The sequence below is a fragment of the Pogona vitticeps genome, chromosome 2 (assembly GCF_051106095.1).
Source record: "Pogona vitticeps strain Pit_001003342236 chromosome 2, PviZW2.1, whole genome shotgun sequence".
NCBI classification, from domain to species: Eukaryota; Metazoa; Chordata; class Lepidosauria; order Squamata; family Agamidae; genus Pogona; species Pogona vitticeps.
In genome coordinates this window covers 295,668,215-295,692,147 of record NC_135784.1, presented here as the reverse complement: position 1 = coordinate 295,692,147, position 23,933 = coordinate 295,668,215, and the positions used below count along the sequence as shown (strand labels likewise).

The following is a 23,933-nucleotide window of genomic DNA, read 5'->3' as shown; positions in this document are numbered from 1 at the left end:
TGGCAGGGAGACTCGGCCTCCCTCCCCTTGCCTGGACTGGCTAGCCAGTTAAGACCAGCTGCACAGAGATATTCACATACGAATACAAATGCCCCCATCTCCAATTCTGAACACACTTTTTTTTCCCTTTGTGTGTCTCACACATTTTACACATTGTAACAACATGTCAGACACGTGCTTTGATTGTGCATGAAATATTCATGATTACTGTATATAATGTTCTGGGAGGTGGAGGGGTGTATACACAATGTTTAAAAAATTAACTGTGAACTACAGTGGGGTCTTGACTTGAGAACTTAATCCGTATTGGAAGGTGGTTCTCAAGTCAAAAAGTTCTCAGGTCAAATCTGCATTTCCCATAGGAATGCATTGAAAACCATTTGATCCGTATCTGCTCTTTTCCATCCATAGAAACTAATGGGAAGCTGCTATTCCGCCTTCAACCACTAGAGGGGAATATTTTGTTTCATTTTTTTCTTAGGTCAAGAAAGGTTCAGGGAAGGCAGGGAAAATACAGTCCAGGCAGTACAGTACCAGGCAGTCTGAAGACTGTCTCCCAATCCACTCTCTAAACGCTGGGAGGAGTGAGGAAGCAGACAGGCACCCTTTTCACTGGCCAACAGTTAACTGAAAGTTCACATTTTGCACTTTCCCTGCCTCCCACGTGGTTTTTTTTTCAGTTCTTAACTCAAATCTAAGTACTTAAGTCAAGTCAATATTTTCCTATGAGAGCGGTTCTTAAGTCAAAATGTTCTTAACTCGAGCCGTTCTTAAGTCAAGACCCCACTGTACACCTATACTTTGCACAGACTAGTTCTCTTCACAGGAAGTGAGTTCTGACTGAGTAGTGATCAGAAATAGGAGGATGCACAGTCAATCTGCCTTTTAGAGGACACAGACAACCAATACAATAGATCCAGTAAGTTCCAACACATCACAAGGCTGCAGTCAATGCATTACGAACTTTTGACTGGTTGCATTTGTAGAAGACCGATCCTCTTTACTAGATGGGGTGAACAAGCTCCAAGTTCCACCACACACGAGTCTCTTCAACAAATCCCACAGTGGCTTTTACAAATTAAGAAACATCTTTCAAATCAATGGAAAATATGGCTGCCCAGAACTGACAAATGCAGAACACCACACACAACTCTTGCTTATTTTCTGTTAATTCCACATTACTCAGCCTATCCTTGCTGCCATTCCATGTGCTGAAGGACTTCTGTGCATTTAAACAGGTGGGCATACATCTGTCAGAACCAACTAGAGTAGGTCCAATGAATCAACAGAACCATAGCAATGCTGACTTACCAGATTTCCATTGATTCAGTGGGTCTACTTTAGGTGGGACTGACAACTGGATTTAGGCCAGTTTATGTATTTCGGATTATACAGAAATGTTAGACATCAGACCAAGTGGATGAAGAGTTGCAGAGTTTCCTTTAACATCAATGTTAAAGGAAACTCTGAGATCTCCAATGCTTCTAGGACACCAAGTTTGAATACTGAATTATAAATGGGAAATATAAAAATTTCTATATCCCATCTATAGTCTTGTAGGAAAGTATTGGAGGAAATGTATTCCCCCCCCGGGTGGTTTTTTTTCAATATGAGCACAGTATGATGGTTACTTACGGTGGCATAATTTAATATTGAGAGTTAAATATATTTGCCAGAGCATTCAGATATGTCTCAAAACAAAAAGAGTCTCAACACCCTATTAACAAAAACACACACATGTGTATATACACACCACACAGACATGTGGTTGTGTTCTTATCAAATTCTTCAAAGTTACTTTCAGGCCATTTTGAAGGAGAAAGACGTACACAAAGAAACACCCTTATAAGAATAATAAGCAATTTCAGATATTCTCCTACTTTTACTAAATGCCAAACTTATAGGCTGGTTCTTATATGGTTGGAAGCTCCACAAAAAGAAGGGATTTTTCATCACTGTGGCTTTCAAAGTATAATGATACTAGGGACAGACACACAATCAAAAGTTTTGAGTTTTAAAAGAAAATCCACCACACTATGCAAATGTGTTACAGAATTGTTCCCAACAGTTTCAAGATATGAAAGTTATCCTACTTCTTATTCAAGTGCTGTCGCACTAATAATCCAACAAGAATAATTCCATGAGGATGAGCTCACCATGAAACCTAAGGTGCCTTCACGACTAATGGCCTTTTTATGAACAGATGAAGGTACCTTATAGGTCTATCTGGCCTAATATTGCTTTGACTAGCAGCAACTCTCCAGGGTCTCATCCAGAGGGACCATCCCCTCTTGGGGACCTCGAATACCTGAGATCTCTAAACTGGAGAGGTTAGATACTCAATCTAGGAAACTACACATGTAAATAACACATTCCTGCACTGAGGCACAGGTTGTTCCCATCCAATGTTGGAAACAATCTTTTTGTGGATGTAAAGATGATACAGTACTTGAATCCTTTTTATTACAATAGGAAGAAACCAAACACCAACTTTCTATACATAATACTGAGTTTTCTTGGGCAAAGTACCACTGATTGTGCAGCTATGTCAGGAATGGGCCGAGTTCATTCTTCCAGATGTTGACGGACTGCACCTTGGAATTCCTCATCACTGGCTACGCTGATGGGAGTTTGTTCCACTAACATCTGGAAGGAGCACCTTTTACCTAACCTTAATCTATGTGGTGAGAGCATAGTGTACACATACCCAGAAATTAATTTACATAACCAAAAATTAATTTACAAAATGCAAGGTCAGAACTCCAGTTTTGCTTTGCAATCGCATCCAGTGACTTGAGTTTTCTTTCATCCACAGTTCTAACTGTATGACGTTGGTTGAGGCTGTCCAGGCAATGATACAGATTACATACTGTACGTGCTCTGTCGTAGTCTTTCCATTTCATAGTTCCCACTGAGAGCACTTATATTGAAAATAAATGGCAAGACTGAGCCCTCAACACAAGCATTTAAAGTACACTAATTAAATAATTCTTGGCACCTTTGTTTTATGTTCTGAGGCTCCTTAGGGCTTATTTTTGTCCTGAGGAAGTCTTTGGAAGTCTTGGGCGGCATGCAGCTTTCAAAAGTCAAAAATTGCCACTACATTGCCCAATCCAAGAGGTGATTTTAAAAAACCCTAGAGAGCATCAGAATCTAAAATGGGGAAATGGGATAAATAGGTTTTAAAGAATGTAAATTAAATGTTTCCGGCACCAAATCTGGGCTGTGCTGGGGGCAAAGTTATGGCAACATGATGCGGCTCAATATCCTTCCTCCAGTGCAGCTGTTTACAGGTACGTAAAAGACTAGGAGTCTCCAAGGAGGGCAGACAAAAGATCAGGACACAAAAAACTGCTTGTGGCCCAGAGTAAAGATTTGTGGCACTTTGATTCTGCAGTGTTGGGAGATGGTGGGTCAAGCAAGAGAGAGATTCCTGACTTTCAAATTTGGATGTTCCTCGGCTAATTTCAGCAGTCTGCCATAGAACAATGCCAGCAAAGCAACAAGAACCAGCTCCTTTGATATATGCAATGGTTTCAGCATATACAACTTGCAGGATTCATTCAAAAGGTTGGGTTTAGTTTGACAGTATTGCTCACATCATGCTGGAAGTTGATGCTTTCTGATAAGCAGTTGAACTGGTCCTTCAGGGACAGATTTGATTATGTTCCAAGCATCATAATGCATGAGTCCCAGCAAGGATTTTCCACCAATGGCAAGAATTTCATCACCCACTTCCAGTGTTCCATCTTGTTCTGCAGCGCCACCTGTTGGCAAATATAGGAAAGGCAGGAAGGAAGAATAACGTTACTGGTTTCATGGACGTAACTAGGCATAAGGAAACACTTTCAGCACTGTGTCCAGAACAAGACAGTACTATTTCAGCTCTAAAATGCACTGTATTAGAGTTCACACAATTGCACACATTTACTGGGTGAGCTGATACTAAGCTTTTTCTACACATCCTTCCTAGAACATGTTTATCTTGGGAAGTGTTTTCTAATGGACACTAGCCAAAATCCTCTTGGCACAGGTGTGCAAATGGCATAACTGTTGGAGACAAATGGCTTCAAATTAAGAAACCATCACGGGCATTATCAGTAGCACACTGAATCTTACAACCCAGTATGCAGCTGATAATGTCTATAGCAATTTCTCAACGTACACCAATTCCCCTCCAAAAAGGCGCCATTTGTGCTATATCGGTGTAACCAGGGAGGAGGGTTTGGAGCATTGTATTTCTTCACAATAAATCCGCCAAATATATTCACATTCACAGGAATACAGCTGACTCTGCAGGGGAACAGAAAGTTGCCTAAGGTTAGGACGGGGGGGGGGGAGGGGAAAGGAACCTTAAGCATGTAAGGAATAAAAGGTGCAAAGAAGAGAATAAAGAAGCCCCACCGGGATGGGGAGAGTTATTGGACGGGACAAGAGAGGGCAAGCTTGTTCCTACTTGACTGGAACAAACCAAGAAACCCTGTCCTCTCCAAGCTGATCCACAACGGCCCCTGTAAATGTTCAGCCAGATCAGCCTCAGGCTCAAGGCTGGCAGTCGGCCCCGATCCCCTTCATCATGATATGGTCCAGTGAACGAAGGCTTGGGCAGGAGGAAGATGTCCCTTGTCTCCTGCCAGAAGCACTACAAGCTGCTACTCTGGGCTGGCTGAAGCCTTGAACCCAGGTTTCCTTTCAAAGACTGATGATAAACATGAACTTTTTTCTTCTCCTGGCAGGATTTCACTTCTGCATTTATTTATCTTTATAACTTGGGCCCTCATTGTGTCATGTCTTAGGTAAAGCAGATCCTAGAATGGTTTATAGGAAGAACAAATGAAGACAATTTAAGACTAAAAATACATCTAACACTCATAAGGAAAAGGTCTAAATAAAGAGCAGCATGAACAAGACAAGTAAAATGGAAACAAAACAGTTTATTATGGCTCCTTATAGACAAGCGATGGCAAACCGATGGCACATCTGCCACATCTGGCACACGGTACCTTCTCTACGGACATGCGAGTCATAAGTCGCCGTATTGCTACTCCCCCTACCCAACAGTCAGGCGACTGCAGCTGTTGTGCTCGTGCCCCAAAAGGCGGCAGGGGGCCAGGATCGGGAGCAACTGGCACCGGCGGCTGATCCAGAGCAGGGTCTCAAGGCACCTCTGTGCCCAGGATTCCCCCTTCTGCTGCCACTTCTGCTTCCGCCCACTGGTTTTTTGTGTTTTTTTTTTTTTTTCAGTTTGGGCATTTGGGCCCAAAAAGGTTCACCGTCACCATTATAGACTATTATCCATATTTACTTTACTTTAAAATTTTCATCAAGGTGCCAAAGCAGCATGGAGAAATTTTAAAGGACAATATACAATAAAGTGACACTAACAAAGTATGATAGCCAGTGTGGTGCAGTGGATAGAGCGAGAGGCCTGCGTTCAAATCCCCGTTGCAGATTGAAAACACACTTGAGGCGTGGTATTGGTAAACTATTCCTTAAGTATCTCACTTAGCTTGAAAGCCCTCTTAGGGTTGTGGTAAGTCAGTTCTTACTTGACAACAACAATAAAGTGCAGTGAATAGACTCACATCATCAAACAGACTTCAGACCATTAATGGTTATCTGGAATTAACCTGTCAAAGCCATTTGAAAACTCCACCTCTCACATAGGTAGGATTACAAAAATGGAATGGGAGATTTCCAGTTGCTTTCAGAGGAAGGGGACAAATTCTGGGCAAACCTTCAGAGTGGGGTTTGGCTTTTTTTAATTTTAGGCAAGTTGACCAAGATATTTTTTAGCATCACAAATTTCTCTGCATCCTCTCTGCTGCAATTCCAAGTCTGAATCTCCCATGACAAAAGTAATCTCCAAACATTTTGCTCTCTGGGGCAGAGCAGAAAACTGCTTTGTCTGAGGCCACCTACCCAATATGAGTTGGACCAGCTGCATAAAGGAAGACTAGACTACTGAACCCAATGGAAAGGAGTGTCAAAGGGGGGCTCAGGAAATCTGTTTTCCAAGTACCTTTAAAAATTCTTTTGATGATCAAAGGTCTGTCTCCAGAGATTGAAGCTTTTCCTCCATCCAGACTGAAGCCTAAGCCAGCAGAAGTCTTGAAAAGTTCAACACAAATGGAATTACACAAGTCTCCACCTGGACCTTTGAAAAGAAAAATGGAGAGATACATCGCATTCCATTTACTCCATTCCATTAGCCAAACTTTGAGTAGTCACCACCATATTGGAAGTTAATGACAAAAAGGTACACCATTCACATACAATCAATCATCAATCCTCACAGTACAACCCTGCTTTGCAACCCCCCAGAAGGTATAAATCATCCTTCCTTACATCATAGCCATTCCTCAGTATTAATAAACAGACAGTTCTAACACTGGGATCCACTTTTTAAGCTACTGAGACGTGATTCCAAACATTCTGCTGGAATAGTTTCATCTTGGATTGAAAAATGTTTGTAAATCCAAATGTCTTTGGAAATGAGACTTTATGTTCATATTTACAGTATTACGTTATTCAGAAACCAAGGGGCCTAATCTCATTTCCAGTGAATCAGAGTGGAAACCTACCAATTTGTTTCCACATGGGTTAGACTGGGACTGGAATTACACGAGTGTGTACCTGCGTGTGAGGATATCTTAGAATGCTGTTTGGTTTTCAAAGAATCTTAAAGGAAAACTCAAGGGGATTATCACATGCTCCATCCAGTTGCATAAATACGGGCAATTACAGCATGAACCATATTTCCCTTCCTCCATCCTGCCTCTCTGCAGAATCCCTTAGTGTTTTGGTGAAGTGAATCCATTCCAGGTGATGCTATACCTGCTCCTCGTCCCTTTGTTGCAGCTCCCACCATTGGTTTTTCAGCTGCAGACTTTTCCCTTCCAGGAGATGATGTATTTTCTCCGCTTCTCTCCTTTTTGATGACAACAATGGCGTACTTGTGGAGCCTTGCCTGGTGGAGAGCGTTGAGGACATCTCCATGTACAGATCCCGCAAGAGAGACACCGTTAATAGAAAGAATTAGGTCTCCTCGGTGGATGATTCCTTCTTGGGATGCCACCCCCTTCGAAAACACCCGATGAACCTTCAGGAAGACAAGATTACGGTGAAGATTGGCATCCTATTGAAAAATTGTCCATTGATAAACCAAAAACAGCAAAGAGATTTTCACTGGTAGGCTGCAGTCTATGCAATGTTACACTAAATGAAGCTGATGAGTCTTTCAGGTGCCACAAGACCCTGTTGTTTATGCTGCAGCAGACTAATTCAATTCCAACCCTCTCAAATGTATTAAAATAAGTGACCTTTTATCAAACAATGTATTGATTAACAGAGGAATTGGAAAACTGTGGCCCTGGGATTGCCGTTGCCTTGTCCCTGCCCCCCTCCCCCCGTTTCTTTTCCTGGTCATTGGACTCCATCAAACTCCCCAATCCTTGAAAAGGAAGGAAGGAAGGAAGGAAGGAAGGAAGGAAAAGCTCCAGGAACAGTGTTTTGTCTTTTAAATAGATAGGGCTTCCCCTGCACTGTTCAACACCCAAAACACTCATTTTTCAAAACTAGAAGTGGAATTTTAGCCAATTCTGATTTCACTTGGTTGGTTTATATTTTGGGGCAATCTATGAGCCCCAAGGAGGATGCTGGGGCAGGAAAGTGGTTTTATGAAGAATTGAATATTCTCACTAAGCAGTTATGAACCTATTATTTTTGGTTTTTCAAAAATGAGAAATCTATAGAGTAGCATAACATACTGTGGGCACCTAGTCACACTATTATTTACAGTATCTACTGTAAGTCCTCATATTTTTCAAACTTTCTACTATTCACAGTTTCTCCACTGAAATACTAATAGGATTTAATCTAATTAGCACAACTACCTGAAATAAATATATTTTAAGTTTCTGAATTCCTTATTTTACTGCTCTTTTTAATCTTTCCTTTGTACACTGCCCAATTTTATAAGTATACTTTTCTATACTGTTGCCATTGTTTTAACTGCCCCTGGCTTATATTTTGCATTTTTTTAGTATTTTACAGGCTATAGTTTGACAGATAACAAAATTATGAAATAATGATTTTCTGTGTGTGTTTAATATGAAGTTATGCACTCACTTGATAGGGTTAGCTCCGAAAGGTAGTATTAAAATGCTAAAATAATATTAAGGTAAAAATTGTACAGGCTACACAATAAAATAATGCTTCATATGTGATAATTTCCCATGCAGATATAAGATGTGGTCTTTTGGACCAGAGTAAGTAGCTTAGCAAATACTTCTGTAAAGCTTACATGCCAGTCACAAGATCTAATCACTTCTATATAACAACATAACACAAAGCCTGGGCAGTGGTATGTGTTTGTTGTTTGTTGTTTTATTTTTATTTTTTGTTCAAAATCAAAACTTCCCACGCTCTACATTGTTCCCTTGGCATTCTGGACCTGGAAGTATGGCAGGGAAGATGAAGGGAGCCTCATGGCAGCTTCAGAGCACTGCAAAATTTATTTTATTTTAAATTAAGTGTGAGAAAGGAACCAAAAATAACCCTTTGAGCATCTTGTCTAAAAAATGATGGTAAACTATGCCCCTTTCTAACATTTTGGAAATGTCTTCTGTTCACCTAATGTCCAGGCCCTTTTCTGTTTTCTCCATCTTCTTGGTAGTATCTTCCGTTTGTGTTAAGGGCAAAACAAGTTTATCCTAGTTCTAGTTCTGAGGCCTCCTGAGGAAAAGCTTTGCCTTTGTGAAAACCTTTACTCAAATAGAAATGTAAAGCTGGTTTAGAAAGCCATGTTTGTCTGATGCCACAAGGGACTCACAATTACTGAAACAAAGGTGTGTGTGGGGGGGAAGACTTTCAGCTTAGGGATCTATTTCTTGCAATTAACTAGAGATTTCCTTGCTGTCCACAGTGTGCCCCAGGAAAGTTTGGGAATCACTGGAATGAAAGGCATATGACTGAGGAACACCAAGATTCAGCTGGTACCTTGTGTCCCAAAATCCAAAGCCAGAGAAAGCTACATTGGGGACTACAGCTCCCAGAATTCCCAAGGGCTAACCTGTGATTCTGGGAGGGATATTCCGAAACAGCCATTTTCCCAAGCTCTGTTGTCTCAAATTTAAGACATGTGCCTGAGGCTATTGCTGGGGTTCCTTTTCAGCAATAGGGTTTTCCTCACATTTTATTTGGCACCCAGGCCCATTGCCCTCTCTGATAGCAATAGCAGATGGTATTCCAAATGATGCAAACGGCCATTCGCAACAGGGCTTTATGGCTGGGGACTGACTCGATCAATGAGCGCTTGATCTCCTCTCCAGCTGGCTTTGCAACACACTTAGGAGAAAAATGCAGCCAGTCATCACTTACGATGATGGATTTTTGTTCCAGGTCCACTCCTCCAGCAACACTAAATCCCAGGCCAGAGCCTTCTTCTTTATTCAAGACTACAAAGTAAACATCTTCTTTGCTCTGACAGAAAAAGAAGGGGGGAAGGAGGCAGAAAGTGCATCAGTTAAAAATATCAGAGAAATTCACAAGACATCTGAAAGATGAGAAGAGCCCGGTCTTTAAAGAAAACCCCACAGCCCCTGAGATTCTTTATTCAAAGTATGTACAATTACAGTTAAACTAAGCAGGTTTCAAAATATTACAACGGCTGTTCTGGAAGGTTAGAGAAAGGCACTTTTTCTAGTTCAGTCGCAATGCAGATTAGCTCAGTTTGAGCAATGGGTTCTGAGGTTTCAGTCACAGCTCAGATGCAAGTCAGGCTGATAATAAAGTGAAAGGGGTGTCTGAACATGTGTAAATCTGCCTTCCAGTGGGTAGACAAGTGCTATTTGAGTTGACGTGCGAGTCTTCATGGGAAAACCTTTAATACATTTTTCAGCTGTGTTTATCTCGGTCCAGGGGGCTACACTGGCCTTTGGAATTATTGCATTTGAGGCTGTCCTGCCCTCAGGCTGGCCCCTCGCCCCTGCTGCTGTGGGTTTTATGGCAGCAGTGCTCTCTCTCTCTCTCTCTCTCTCTCTCTCTCTCTCTCACACACACACACACACACACACACACACACACACAAACAGAGGGAAGTGACATTTTGGGTTGCTGTCAACTACTTCTGCAAAATGCTACATAGAAAGGAAAAATGAGAACAAATAAGGCAGGAAAGGAAGAAAGAAGAGGCAGAGGAAGATGAAGAAGATGAAAATTGTCCCTCCCTCTCTCTATATATAGAGAGAGGGAGGGACAGTTTTTGAAGGAAAGGGCGACCGGTTTATTCAGATAAGATAAATGCGCACACGGGTGGCCAGCAAGGTGGGGACCCCGATATCAACAGGGTTAAAATTTTTATACAGTTCTAAAAAGGAAACAAAAGTATGCAGCAGTTCATTGGTCCTTGAGGACTATGTGCATTGGTTACAATTTCTCGCATCTCAGCAAAGTAGTTCGTTTCCCATGCGCAGAGCAGCTTATCTCTAAGGAATATTGAATCTTCCTTACAAAGTGCTAATTGCTCCATTCTTACATTTTGATTTTTAATGCCCCATAACCCTTTCAAAATAACAATTACTTCTTGTTTCAACAGTACAAAGTGCAGGAGCAAATTTCGACAAACATGGTTTCTCTTATCAATCCCTTACAATATTTTACATCCTGTCAATTTATTATTAAGTGCTGTGGAGGAATGCCCTCATCACTCCTGTCCATCATATGGAGCTCAAGTGCAGGAGCCTATGATAGGACAGGAGGGGCGGAGTCAGAGTGACAGTTGGGGAGTTAGAGGGACAGTTAGAGAGAGAGAAATAGAGAATGGTAGTGGGAGAGTTAAATATATGTCGAGGGCCATGCATAGAGAACACAGACACAGGTATGCATCTGCCTGTTCTCCACACAAGAACTGTGTTCTTGCAAAAGCCCTGTTTTTTAGGATCCTCTTGATTCTGCTGACTAAATCTGTAACATCTTAAGTGACTTCCAAGTAAAAAGTTCTCTTTGTGATGAGGGAGTAAGCTTTCCTGATTTTCCATCCATATCAAGAGATGGAGAGTCTTTCTTTTCACATTATACTGTAGGCACAAACTGTGCTTTGCCTGTGTTTGGCACACTGTAGACTTCCCTGCTCATCTGAGTACGTGGCTTCTGGAGGAAGCAGAGGAGGGAAGCGTGTGGTGCTGCCTCTGAATGGGTGATCACTCAGAGGAGGCAGAGCAGGGAAGTGCACTGCTGGCAATGAGTGAGTGATTGCCTGGAGGAGGCAGGGGAGGGAAGCAGGCCACACCCATGGAACACCTATGTGGGAGCTGCACCAAACCAGGTTGAACTTTAACCAGGTTAAAGTGCAGCTCATGCCTATCTCTACTCCTGGTGTTCTTTGCTGTTTCTGCAAGATTCACAAATATTCTTTTAAAAAACACTTGACTTTAATCTAGGAGGAGCAGGAAGGCAGTTGAACAGTGGATGTGCATTAGATGTAGATGCTTAGAGCCTTTTACTATTAGCTACTACCCTTCTCCATATGTCATGGGGGACATGGAAGGAACCTTACCAAAGAATGGGAAGAATACCTTCAGATGTCTCCTGGGCAATGACTCTGTTGGTCAGTTCTTCCACCCCAGAAGCACTGAATGCAAGTCTCTACTAAGATGAAGGATATGTGGCAAGAGGATCATTGGATCCCAGAGAACAGCACTGTGTAGGTGTCAAAAATTCAAAGAGATACAACAAACATAGATAAATTTTGAAGACTAAGAATCATTCTACTATGGACAGAAAGCCAACATTATGAATTGTATAATGTTTTCCAGCCACTGTGCCATCTTGGATTTAAGAGCAGATGTGAGAAACTATGCAGACACAGATGGTGTTCCAAGAAGCATCCAGTTTCCTAAATATTTGAGTTCTTGGGTTTTACAAACAGGCATGAATAAATAATCTCTCCTAAGATCCCATGTGAAAATACTTAGAAGTGCATTTGATTGCTTTTGGCTGGAAACAAAATCCAGTCAGTGTTTCTTCAAACGTTGCCAAACCAACCTGGCTCAACCAAACTTATGAGACTAACAGTATTTAACCAGGTACCAGAACAGACAAAAAAGAGATTGTGGGAGGTCTCTTGTCTCTTAAGACCTCTCTTATATGGACAGTACCACTATCATAAAGGTACATCATGGGTCTTGAACTGCCTTCCCACAATATTGATTTGTCCATGATATAGATTTTGTAGCAGTTGGGGAGACTGCAATTGCAACTAGTTTTAAAAGTGCACACACTGTGTTTTTTTAAAAAAGGGCAATTTTTACTAGGGTAGTAAAAACACTAGCAGTATGGTTTTTCCTAGCTTTACAAGATGGCCTTGTTAAATTCTAGCTTTGCAGGTTGCCAAGCCGTGCAAATCGCTTGCTATCCAGTAATTCCCATTAAGTGGTAGCGGAAGATCTTACTGAGGGATGTCTATTCTTTATGACTGCCTTCTGAGTTTGCCACTTTCGATTAAGCAACATTGCTTGGAAAATAGATTTTATTCTTTTACAATAGCATCAAAAAGACTGGTTTCCTTTAAAAAGTTTTTATCTCTGATTTAAAGTAGCAGTTGGATGGAAATCCCTTAAATAAATCCTCTGCTTAGTTAAAAATATTGGAAATAAGGGAAATACTTTCCCTTAAAATAGGCCTGACATTTGCACTCAGTACACAGAATTACAATTTAATTTTCGGGAATGGAATGGGGAAATTGGACAGCTCTAGGCTAACTTGTAACAAAATCACCAAAACGGATGTTCTTAACACTCCTGATTTCCTTCACCATATTACTGCCGAGTTTAAGTATTTATAAGATGTTTGCCTTCATTAGAACCCAGGATAAAATCCACTTCAAGTATTTAAAAGTGGCATATATTAGAAACATTTTAGACTACACAGATTAGATTTAATCTGCCATACTTCAGTCCAAAGATAATTGCTAGCAGCATGTACTAATGTCATGGATCAGCAAAATAGATGGAAGCATGGAAGCAGGACTTTGTACATTTATCATTTAATGGACCAAAAGTTCCAGGAGAAAACTGGGTGTGCTTCCTACAAGCTCATTCAGCTATGGATGTTGCCTATTTTGAGATGCATTCCAACGTTCTGTTGCAAGCTTGAATGCAGCAGACTATCAAAATAAAAAGGGGGTCATTTCTGCAACAATGGCAGTGGGTTGGATACAGATTTAACCTTGTGTTTCTGGGTTGATGGAAATGGATTTCCTCACACCCTCCTTTGTAGGACAACCTTGCCTCCTCCTCTTATGCCACTCCTTCTGGGGCTTGGACATCTTCAAGGCTGTGATTGGGTTCTTTTGTAAGAGGGGGCGGGCCTGGGGTTTCGGCGGGAAGAACAGACGGAGACGAAGCAACAGGTGCAAACAACGGTTGTTTATTGTTCTTAACATCGGGAATCCCCAGATCAAACGGGTCTAACATCTCCACCTCCGGCAACAGCTTATAACTTTTAACTTTATAACATGTTCCACATTCTTAGTTCCTTTTACATTTTCATCACTCCATGGATAGAGGTGATTGCGGGGTTCTGTATTGGCGCGCTCAACACTGCGCAAGCCGTCCCACAGCAAGGATGTACCACTCGGGTTCCCTCCAACCTGGGGAGATAGGGGCTGGTACCATAAGGGGTCTCCTTCTTCCCCGAAACCAGAATAGGAGAAGTTGCTCCCCAATTCCATCTCTCCCTTAGCTCACCCTTCTCCTTAAGATGTTGATCAGGTGGAGTCGGCAGCAATCCTCCTCCTGTCATCAGATTAGGAAAGTCCTTTATCAATTTGGCAATTCTGTCTCTACTCTCTCCTGTCTCTTCCATCGATACACTTCTCTCTTCTAGCTTCTTCTGACCACACCTCCCTGCCTCCTCCTCTTTTATATCATCCCATCTCCACCCTTCTAACTCCTCCCTCGCTTGCTTCTGTCTCCCCTCCACTAGAAACACTTCCACTGCTTTTGTGTTCCCTGTTCCTTCGTCGTCCAAGTTAATCAGTTCCCCTACTACACAGCCTTCGCATGTTTCTTCTTGGAGGACGGCATACTTTTGTTCTCCTGCTCACAAAGGCTCTACTGAAAATTCTACAAAGAGGACTAGGGGATGTTCCTGAATAGGGTGAGTCTGTGTGTGTGCAAAGAGAAATCTCCACATGCTCATTGGAAGGACTTTCTACAAGTAGGCTTTATCTTCTAGTGTCTGAGTGACTGACTCACAACATTCCAAAAGTCACTGGAATGTTTACTCCCGGTCACTTATAACTGATGAAGTTGCAGTCCAGTAACATCTGGAAGGGCATATGTTCTCCACACCCGTGCCTGGAGAAGAATCTATCCACCCCTCCTCAAAAGGGCACATCCTGAATCCAAACCAGCATTGCCACTGTTCTGTCATTACTCCAAGTTGATTACTGGCATGCCTGGGAGATTTTTTTAAAAAAAACATCCAAAATGAACCCAACTATAATGTAAAGAAAGTTATTCTTTTCCTTTCCTATGTAATATTCAAAAAAGTCTATAATATTAATCTGCCTTTAAACATTAGCAATCTTTTATACAAGTAACATGCAGATATTGGCCAGTTTCCATTTTGATCCTGTCCAGACTTACCTCTGCTTGAGCTTTGGCCTCCTGAAGTAAAGAAGAAACATCACACTTTGTTGTCACTGAAGATAGAATTGACTGTAATTTCTGCTGATCCAGAGTAGAGACTAAGAGCTGATCCAAGCTAAAATATTTAAGTGCAAAATTGGATACTGGATGAGACTGTAGAAATATATTCAATGACTGAATGCTAACAAAAACAATCACAACATTTCTACTCTTTCATGCAGAAATGGACAGCTAGCCTAAGAATGTTGAGTTAAGGTGTTTGGTTTCTTCCTCAATTTCCTTCTTCCCTATAGCTCACTGCTACTCCTTCATTCCCTTCAAACAGCATCTGCTTCTTCTATCTGTAAACCATTGTTTGCCAGATGACGGCATCTCCATTCCCCACCTTACCAAGTGTAGCAAAAAAATCAGAAAAGATTATGCAAAATAGTGTTAACGTTGCAGAATAAATGACCCTCTAAGGTGCGTGCCTGCCCATGACTCTACCCCCTGTGCACAGCCGTCCTCCTCGTCCACACACCAGCAGCAATCATTTTCAGTCTATTTGATTCCGGCTGCGATGGAATGCTGCACGTGGGGGGGGGGAATTGTGCATGCAAGCAGAGCTTTGCCAAGAGGAGTTGAAAATTACAGGGAAAGCTGATGCCAAATTTTCTTAGCACAGAATCCAGATAGACTGGACGCAGAATATTTTATATTTTTATGCAGAATAAGCACCACAGAATATAGACCTTGTATGACTGTTTGTCTTGTCTTGTCCAGGAGAACCTTTTGACTCTGGAACTTTACCCAGTTTGGAAACAAAAAACAAGAATAAGAAAATAGTGAAACTAACCTGATTGACCAACTTTTCTCTGAATGCATCCTATTTAGGCTGGCATCATATTGCAGCACTTCTTCATCAAATGCTGACCCAGGAGTGCCAGGACCACTGTTCCATGGACTGCTTTCTTTTGACTGGGTCCTGCTTGCCATTACAAGGCCTGGGAGCCCCGGGCAGTCATTCAGACTTGAAACATTTTCTGTGGCAATACCAAGAGATTTTGCAACTGGCAGAACTGCCACTTCTGTTTTGAAATGGGTAGGTTTGGACTCCATGGAGAAGTCTTCATCACACAGCTTGTCCAGGTCTGGCATGCTCAAGGCTCTTAGTTCCCGGAGTTTGGAGCGAGACAAAGGCACATGCCTGATGTGCCCACCTGAGGCTTTGCTTCTCCGGACACCAATCGCAGATGGAGGCAAACTCTCTGGCCTCCCCAAAGCTGTATCTCTTTCAGTCTTCTCTAAGTCACCATTATCATTGCTATTCTTGGCAGAATTTTCTTGCAGATTTGTTAGTGCTGTGCTAGTTGAAGACCTCGTCATCCGTGGGGATGCTGGTCCTTCACTTTCACAGTATGAACTCAAGCTCCGTCTCAGTGCCTGAACTGCATCATTGACCCTCGTTGTTGAAACTGTAGAAACACCACCAGATAAACGCCTTCCAATGGGAAGTTTCAGACTGAAAGTGGAGGAATGTATATCTATGGCTTTGACCAGTGGCCTATCCAAATTGGCAAGGTTCTCAAAAGATTTAATTCTCTGTTTGACTGAAAAAGATGAAATGGGGTCATGGGGCCAATTCAGCTCATAATAATAATAATTCCTCCTGCAAGGTTTTAATTGATCTGCAACGTGACTGCTGTTGTCATTGGCTATTGATAATTCAGGATTACTTGGTTTGGGGATGCTCTTAGAGTGCTCTTTTTCATTTGGAGTGCTTTGGCCATTCGTCAGATTAAGTTGGACCATTTTCAGCATGCCTATCTCGCAAAGAGGATACTTTTCACCAGAAACATTGCTCCGGATATCCTGGACTTGATGGGCTGGTACATTTTCAGCACTGCTCTCTCCTTGCAAATGATTTGATAATTGGGTAGGCATCGAATAGGTCCTTGTCACAGGCTTTAGTGGCATGTGTATGTTTGGTTCCTCAACAATATTTTGCATCTCATTTTCTTGTTGATTGAACGTTTTATTGGCAGGCTCCCCCTTCTCCAGAGGTACTTCTGGAATTACTGAAGATGGTGCAAATGAGGAGGAGGAAGACAGCCTCACTTCAATGAATGTGCGTTGAATTTCCTGACCTGATTGTTCCTGTAGGGCAGAAGAATAAGGAACACTGGAGGAGTTTTTTTTTAAAGACTCAATGTTATCAGTTCCTAATTGATTCATTTCACATCCACCATGAGTCAGGTAACTCATGGCCATTCCATGGGTCTCAATTCTGTTACTTTGATAGTCATTGCTGGTCAGACTTTTGGAGTGGGCACTTATATGGGAAGGACCTTCTCTTTTTTGATAATCATCCATCCTACTTACACCTTTCTTTTTGCTATTCATATCTTCTAGAACCGACAACTGATTTTCTTTCTGCTCTTCAGAATTTTCTAACATTCCAGTACTGCTAACTTCCATTTTGTTGACAATTTCCTCTTCCTTGTTTTTCACAGCACTGCTGTCACCATTCAACACTGGTAAAGATGATTCTTGGGGCACTGTTAAAGTCAGTTTGCTTTCTTCCTCTTGTTGAAAAATCCTGGAGCCCATGGAAAGGCTCCTTGTAGGGGGCTCCAAATGTGTAGTTAGATTATGGAGTGATGTGCCTTTTTTTGGAAGAAGCCTAGGTGATAACTGCACAGGAGATGTTTTCTTCTGATCAGTGCTACCAGCCTTTGCAGGAATTGCATTAAGACTATCTGAATTAGTCTTGGACTTGCTTTTAATAGTAAGACCTTTTAACTTTGGTCCGGGCTTATTCCTTTGATTATTTGAGAGAGTTTCTGTAATGCTCTTCTGAGGAATCCCTCTTTCGTGGTGTACTTTTTTGAAGGAGGATTGATTGTGTGGGACTGTGATGCCTTTACCTTGGCCACAATTTTGCATTTTTGTATTTGAACATTTTATAGCAGGAATAGAACCTATTTTTTCACTCTTCCCTGGTAAGTCATAAGCAGCAGCCCCCACCGACTTACTCACATCTTTAGTTTTGGTTAGAAGGGGAGATCTGGGGCTGTTCACTGTCTTCTGTGATGTGCAGTCCATGGTGTGACCATCTAGTTTAGCCAAGTGGGCTGAATTACCATTTCCTTTTTTTCTCAGAGGAGGAGGACAATCAAGTACACAACTATTTAAAACTGTTCCTAAATCATTTTCTGGAAGTGGTTGTTGCTTTTTACTATGTTCATCTTTGTCCAGCAGGTTGCTGTCCCAACCATTAACAGTTTTTGTCATACACAAAGGCATTTCTTGGGTATCACATCTGGAAGTTTCACATATATCTGTAGGTCCTTCTTTGCCCTCCAGGCTTATACTTTCTCCTCCCCTTAAGGAGCCATTGTCCTGGAAAGAAAAACCTGGGTTGCTACTATCTAACGGATCTACCTGGGTTGGAGAGACTTGAGAAAGAGAACAAAAGGTTGTAGGTGGAACCATATGTTCTGTGCTAGAATCCCTTGGGGAGTAGGATTCTTCTAAAGCAAAGCTGCCATTTGTTATTTCTAGTGAATCAATTTCGGCCTTGCTTACTTCCTCCAAAATACCATTCGAAGGACAGCATTCTGGAGGGTGAAGAAATGTTTCTGCAGTAGTTGTGACCTGCTTCTTTTGGGAAGAGTGCTGCTGCTCACTATTCGAACAGCAAATTTCAATTTGTTCATCATCTGACTCAACAGCCTTATGGGTCTTCAAGGGACCATCACAAGCAGATTGTAAGACCAATGAATTGCCAGAAGGTCCAGGCATTTCAGCCACAGACTCGGTGTCTGAACTGGAGTCATCTGCAGCAGAATACATTGAGTTTGGAGCAGTGTTGGTTTTGTTCTCCATTCCAACTGAACTGTCTTCATTCAAACTACTAAAATTCCTAGAATAGTTACTCAAGCGAGTTTTGTTCACAGTTAAAATCTTGCTTGCATTAATGGAATCCAAAACAGAAAATCCCAAGATTTCATTTGTATTAGACACACAATTCAGAGGTTTTTCTGGAGGATAATTTTTAATTATATCTGATCCAGCATTAGAAGAAGCATCTTCTGCCATCACAGAAATATCTTCCTTGGGAAGTAATAAACATGTAGCATTATTTTCTTCTGATGAATTTAAGTTGACAAGGAACACATCAGGGTCTTTTAAAGGCACCACAGTGCTATCTTGGGCACAGCTGGTTTCCAGAGAATCTGTTAGCATCTCTTCCGACTTGATACCAGATGGAGATATTGCCCTTTCTGCCACATAATCAGAATCATCTCTGTGCAAAGGTTCTTTCTGATTTGCAAAAGCGTTCTCTTCTTCAGTTGTAACAATATTGTTTGGATCAGCTTGAACTGCTTCCTCTGCCTCTGAAGAGATAGGATTTGAACTTCTGTCCAAGGCTACATAAAAGAATAAAGCAAACAAGTTATTCCTTCGTCTTAATTATGTGACTATGAAAACTATAGACAATGTCTCACTTCTATTTTTATGCCTCCAGCTGAGATCCAGTGATTTGTTAAGGAGAAGTATAGTAATTTGACTACTAGCCTGTCAAATTTAAATAATATTCATTTTGGTAACAGTAACTGTGTTTATATGCACAATTGTTTGGATCAAGACTCTGCTTTGCACAAACAAAAAGCTCCTTTCATCTGTGAAAAAGTTTTGATTCACTATTACTTGATGATTTGGAAGATGCATATGTGAACACAAATGGTCACCAGATAATTTTGTCACTGACAAGGAACATATATGAGAGATAATGGATGTTGTATCTACAAGTTTTAATCTGTAACGGCTCTTCCCTATATACAATCATCATGTGGCTCAGCAGTCACATGATAAATGCTCCTCATTGAGCACCTGAATTTCTGACAAATCTTTACAGGCCCTAGAAAGAAAAGTCTTGGGTTTTTAAAATACAGTTAAGGAAATACATGTATAGATTTCTATGATTTGTGGCATAAAAGAAGATGGTAATTAGGATTTGCCTTAGCTTTGGCTTATAGATTCAGTTTTAACAGAAGTTATATTTAAATGTCGCTGCTCCTGCTGACCCCACCTCTTCTTTCTGTTTTTTTTTGGGGGGGGTGTTCTCTCCTAATGTTAACATCAGTTATGGCAGGAACACTGTCTAGATTGGGAGTGTAGTGAGGGCAAAGGATAAAGCCTTTCTTTCAAAGATATCAGTTCAAATGTTATCCCCTTTCTGCCCAAACTCTTGCATCACACCACACCACTTATAGTACACGAATGCTGGAGAGGTCCAGGTTATATGGTTTTCAGAGGTTACTGTTTCTTCATGGTCAAAGGCTCTTGGTGGTGATCCCATAGGGACATGAATGTTTGAACCAACCCACTCAGGGGAATCTACCTGCTGTGTGTCCCTTTTCATTGCCTCTTCCTATATAGCAGTGACTTGGGTTTCTGTTCTGCTTTATGCTTTAAAAACCCTCTTCCTCTCCTGAACAGGTTTATATATGACCTGACACAATAATCACAAATCAAAGTTCACAACAATTTTTTTAAAAGACAGGATGGCGTGGAGTGCTCTCACCAGAAGCAGCTTTCTGGATGTCCAGTCTGATCGATGTGGGAAGACACCGTACATATTGACAGAGTTCCTCGTAAGAGAATCCATGGATTGGCATACCATTGATAGAGAGGATATCATCTCCTGGGACCAGCTTTCCCTTAGATGCCTGTTAAAATTGAATGAGGTAAGCTAGGTGCACTATCAAAGTTTGTGCAATTCCTATCAACTTCTGTAGCCAGAACCATCATCTTGGTTTATTACCACTACTAGGTAGCATTCAAAGCAGTTCACAAACATCATAAGACCCTTAAAACCATAAGTAAAAGGATATTTAACCATGTAATTATTAAAGTCAAATTAAATCAAACATTGCCATTAAAACAATTGACAGCAATTAACTATGTTGTTATGTGCTGTTAAAATGCAATTAACTTATAGAAATCCTAATAGGGCTTCCAAAGTAGGTTCAGATACTGTATTTGAGGAGTGTTTTTCCAGTACCACTCCTCCACGGAGCTTCAATGGTTGAGTAGGGATTCAAACTCAGGCCTTCAGAGTCCAAGCCCTTAACTCTATCCACGACACTACACTGGGTATCTGCAAACAGCTGACGTCATTAAATCAAACAATATTATAATCCAATTCAGAAAGTTACATCTTTATACCTCTCCTAAAAGCAATGAGGGTGGAAACTGATTGCAACTTGGAGGGGAACACATTCTGCAAGATCAGACTTTCTCTCCTTCTATCACATGCCAGTCATGTGGACCCCTGCACTGGCTGGCCTTCTCAAGAGTTCCTCTCCTGAAGATCTTAATATCTGGACAGATTCATAACAAGATACACATTGATCCCTTAGATACATTTGTTCGGTTGTTTAGTCGTTTAGTCATGCCTGACCCTTCGTGACCCCATGGACCAGAGCACGCCAGGCTCTCCTATCTTCCACTGCCTCCTGGAGTTGTGTCAAATTCATTCTGGTAGCTTCGATGACATTGTCCAACCATCTCATCCTCTGTCGTCCCTTTCTCCTCTTGCCTTTACACTTTCCTAACATCAAGGTCTTTTCCAAGGAGTCTTCTCTTCTCATGAGATGGCCAAAGTATTGGTGCCTCAGCTTCAGGATCTGTCCTTCAAGTGAGCACCCAGGGTTGATTTCCTTTAGAATGGATAAGTTTGTTCTCCTTGCAGTCCAGGGGACTCTCAAGAGCCTCCTCCAGCACCACAATTCAAAAGCATCAATTCTTCGGCGGTCTGCTTTCTTTATGGTCCAGCTCTCACTTCCATACATCACGACTGGAAAAAACATAGCTTTGACTATGCAGACTTGTGTTGGCAAGGTGATGTCTCTGCTTTTTAAGATGCTGTCAAGGTTTTTCATCGCTTTCCTCCCAAAAAGCAGGTGTCTTTTAATTTCGGGGCTGCTGTCTCCATCTGCGGTGATCATGGAGCACAAGAAAGTAAAATCTGTCACTGCCTCCATATCTTCCCCTTCTATTTCCCAGGAGGTGATGGGACCAGTGGCCATGATCTTAGTTTTTTTGATGTTCAGCTTCAACGTTTTTTGCACTCTCCTCTTTCACCATCATTATAAGGTTCCTTAATTCCTCCTCACTTTCTGCCATCAGAGTGGTATAATCTGCATATTGGAGGTTGTTGATATTTCTTCTGGCAATCTTGATTCCGGCTTGGGATTCCTCCAGTCCGGCCTTTCGCATGATGTATTCTGCATATAAGTTGAATAAGCAGGGGGACAATATACAGCCTTGTAATACTACTTTCCCAATTTTGAACCAATCAGTTGTTCTATATCCAGTTCTAACTGTTGCTTCCTGTCCCATGTATAGGTTTCTCAGGAGATAGATAAAGAAATGGGAGTGCCTCACCACCTTAAGGACTTGCCATAGTTTGCTGTGGTCCACACAGTCAAAGGCTTTTGCATAGTCAATGAAGCAGAAGTATATATTTTTCTGGAACTCTCTGGCTTTCTCTATAATCCAGTGCATGTTAGCTATTTGGTCCCTAGTTCTTCTGCCCCTTCGGAATCCCGATTGTACATCTGGGAGTTCTCGTTCCACATACTGCTGAAGCCTACCTTGTAGGATTTTGAGCATAACCTTGCTAGCGTGTGAAATGAGTGCAATTGTACGGTAGTTGGAGCATTCTTTGGCACTGCCCTTCTTTGGGATTGGGATGTAGACTGATCTTTTCCAATCCTCTGGCCACTGCTGAGTTTTCCAAACTTGCTGGCATATTAAATGTAGCACCTTAACAGCGTCATCTTTTAAGATTTTAAATAGTTCAACTGGAATACCATCATCTCCATTGGACTTGTTGTTAGACAAACTTTCTAAGGCCCACTTGACTTCACTCTCCAGGATGTCTGGCTCAAGGTCTGCAACCACATTATCTGGGTTGTCTGGGATATCCAAATCTTTCTGGTATAATTCCTCTGTGTATTCTTGCCACCTCTTCTTGATGTCTTCTGCTTCTGTGAGGTCCTTCCCATTTTTGTCCTTTATCATGTTCATCTTTGCACAAAATGTTCCTCTAATATCTCCAGTTTTCCTGAACAGATCTCTGTTTTTTCCTTTTCCATTATTTTCCTCTATTTCTTTACATTGTTCATTTAAGAAGGCCCTCTTGTCTCTCCTTGCTATTTTTTGGAAGTCTGCATTCAATTTTCTGTAGCCTTCCCTATCTCCCTTGCATTTTGTTTCCCTTCTCCTCTCTGCTATTTCTAAGGCCTCGTTGGACATCCACTTTGCTTTCTTGCATTTCCTTAGATAGCCAGGGCCCAAATTCTTTTTGGCAACTTAAGGTTAAAGCAACACCTTGAATCGTTCCCAATAAGAATCTGGCAAGCAATGTGGCTATTTCAGTATCAGGGCCATATGATCTCAATACTATATACCAGCCTGGTTGCTGCATACTGCATCCAATAAAAACCCTAGATGCTCCTTAATGATAGCTCCACACAAGGACATTGCGATAGTGAAGACATGATGAAGCTATAGCATATGAAGGCTACTGCCAAGTCAGGTTGATTCAGGAAAGGTTGCAGCTGGTGCACTAAGCAAAGTTCTGCAAAGACATGCCTTGTCAACTCTGCCGCTGGGAATCTCAAGATACTGCAGAATCAAGAGTACTCTCAGAGTATTAATCCATCCTATCAGAGGGGCAATTCTTTCCAGTCAACAGGATCACATGGTCAATAGTATCATTGTCTAGAGGGGCAGGGTAAAAATCTAATAAATAAATAAATAAAAACTGCTGATGGACTTTGTCTGCAAAATGCAAAGCAAGATGCTCACAGTGAGGAACCAACTACACTGGCACCTGCTGTCCATCACTCTGCTGAAGATGACCTTGCAGACTTTGGAGAAGCACCGGCATGTACTACGTTTGGATCTCACAGTAGCAGAGACATGAGCTTTCTTAGCTGCCTATGTCATTGCAGCACACTGTTTCAGATGGCTTACGGCCCATTTGTGGTCTGATTCATGCAGTGTTATCTTCCACTAACAGTCTAGCTACCGTTGCTCTTCTTTCATATCCCTCAATATCATTAAACAAAGCAGCTGACCTCGCTTTACACAACGAGAAGTGCAAACCTGTCAACCATTCTAGCTCCTTCCGTGTTCCACACATCAGTTAGGACTTCAACAGTACAACAACGCAAATACAAAGCTCTCAAGCACATTCAGGAAATTGTTCAGTTCCTTCAGGCC

The 23,933-nt window shown here is 41.6% G+C and overlaps 1 protein-coding gene across 5 annotated transcripts in view; it reads right to left on the bottom strand.

Moving 5' to 3' along the window:
- Positions 1–183: 183 nt before the first annotated feature.
- Positions 184–23,933, bottom strand: part of PDZD2 (PDZ domain containing 2) — a 202,559-nt gene continuing 178,809 nt past the window's right edge. For all 5 annotated transcript variants that reach the window (XM_072992868.2, XM_072992869.2, XM_072992870.2 and 2 more), the window contains exons 18-24: positions 20,224–20,368; positions 15,490–19,066; positions 14,652–14,769; positions 9,382–9,483; positions 6,838–7,102; positions 6,023–6,157; positions 184–3,767 (exon numbers count right to left, since the gene is read on the bottom strand). In XM_072992868.2, coding sequence (XP_072848969.2) covers positions 3,601–3,767; positions 6,023–6,157; positions 6,838–7,102; positions 9,382–9,483; positions 14,652–14,769; positions 15,490–19,066; positions 20,224–20,368 — 4,509 coding nt within the window. In that variant the 3' untranslated portion in view covers positions 184–3,600. The remainder of the gene's footprint in view (positions 3,768–6,022; positions 6,158–6,837; positions 7,103–9,381; positions 9,484–14,651; positions 14,770–15,489; positions 19,067–20,223; positions 20,369–23,933) is intronic.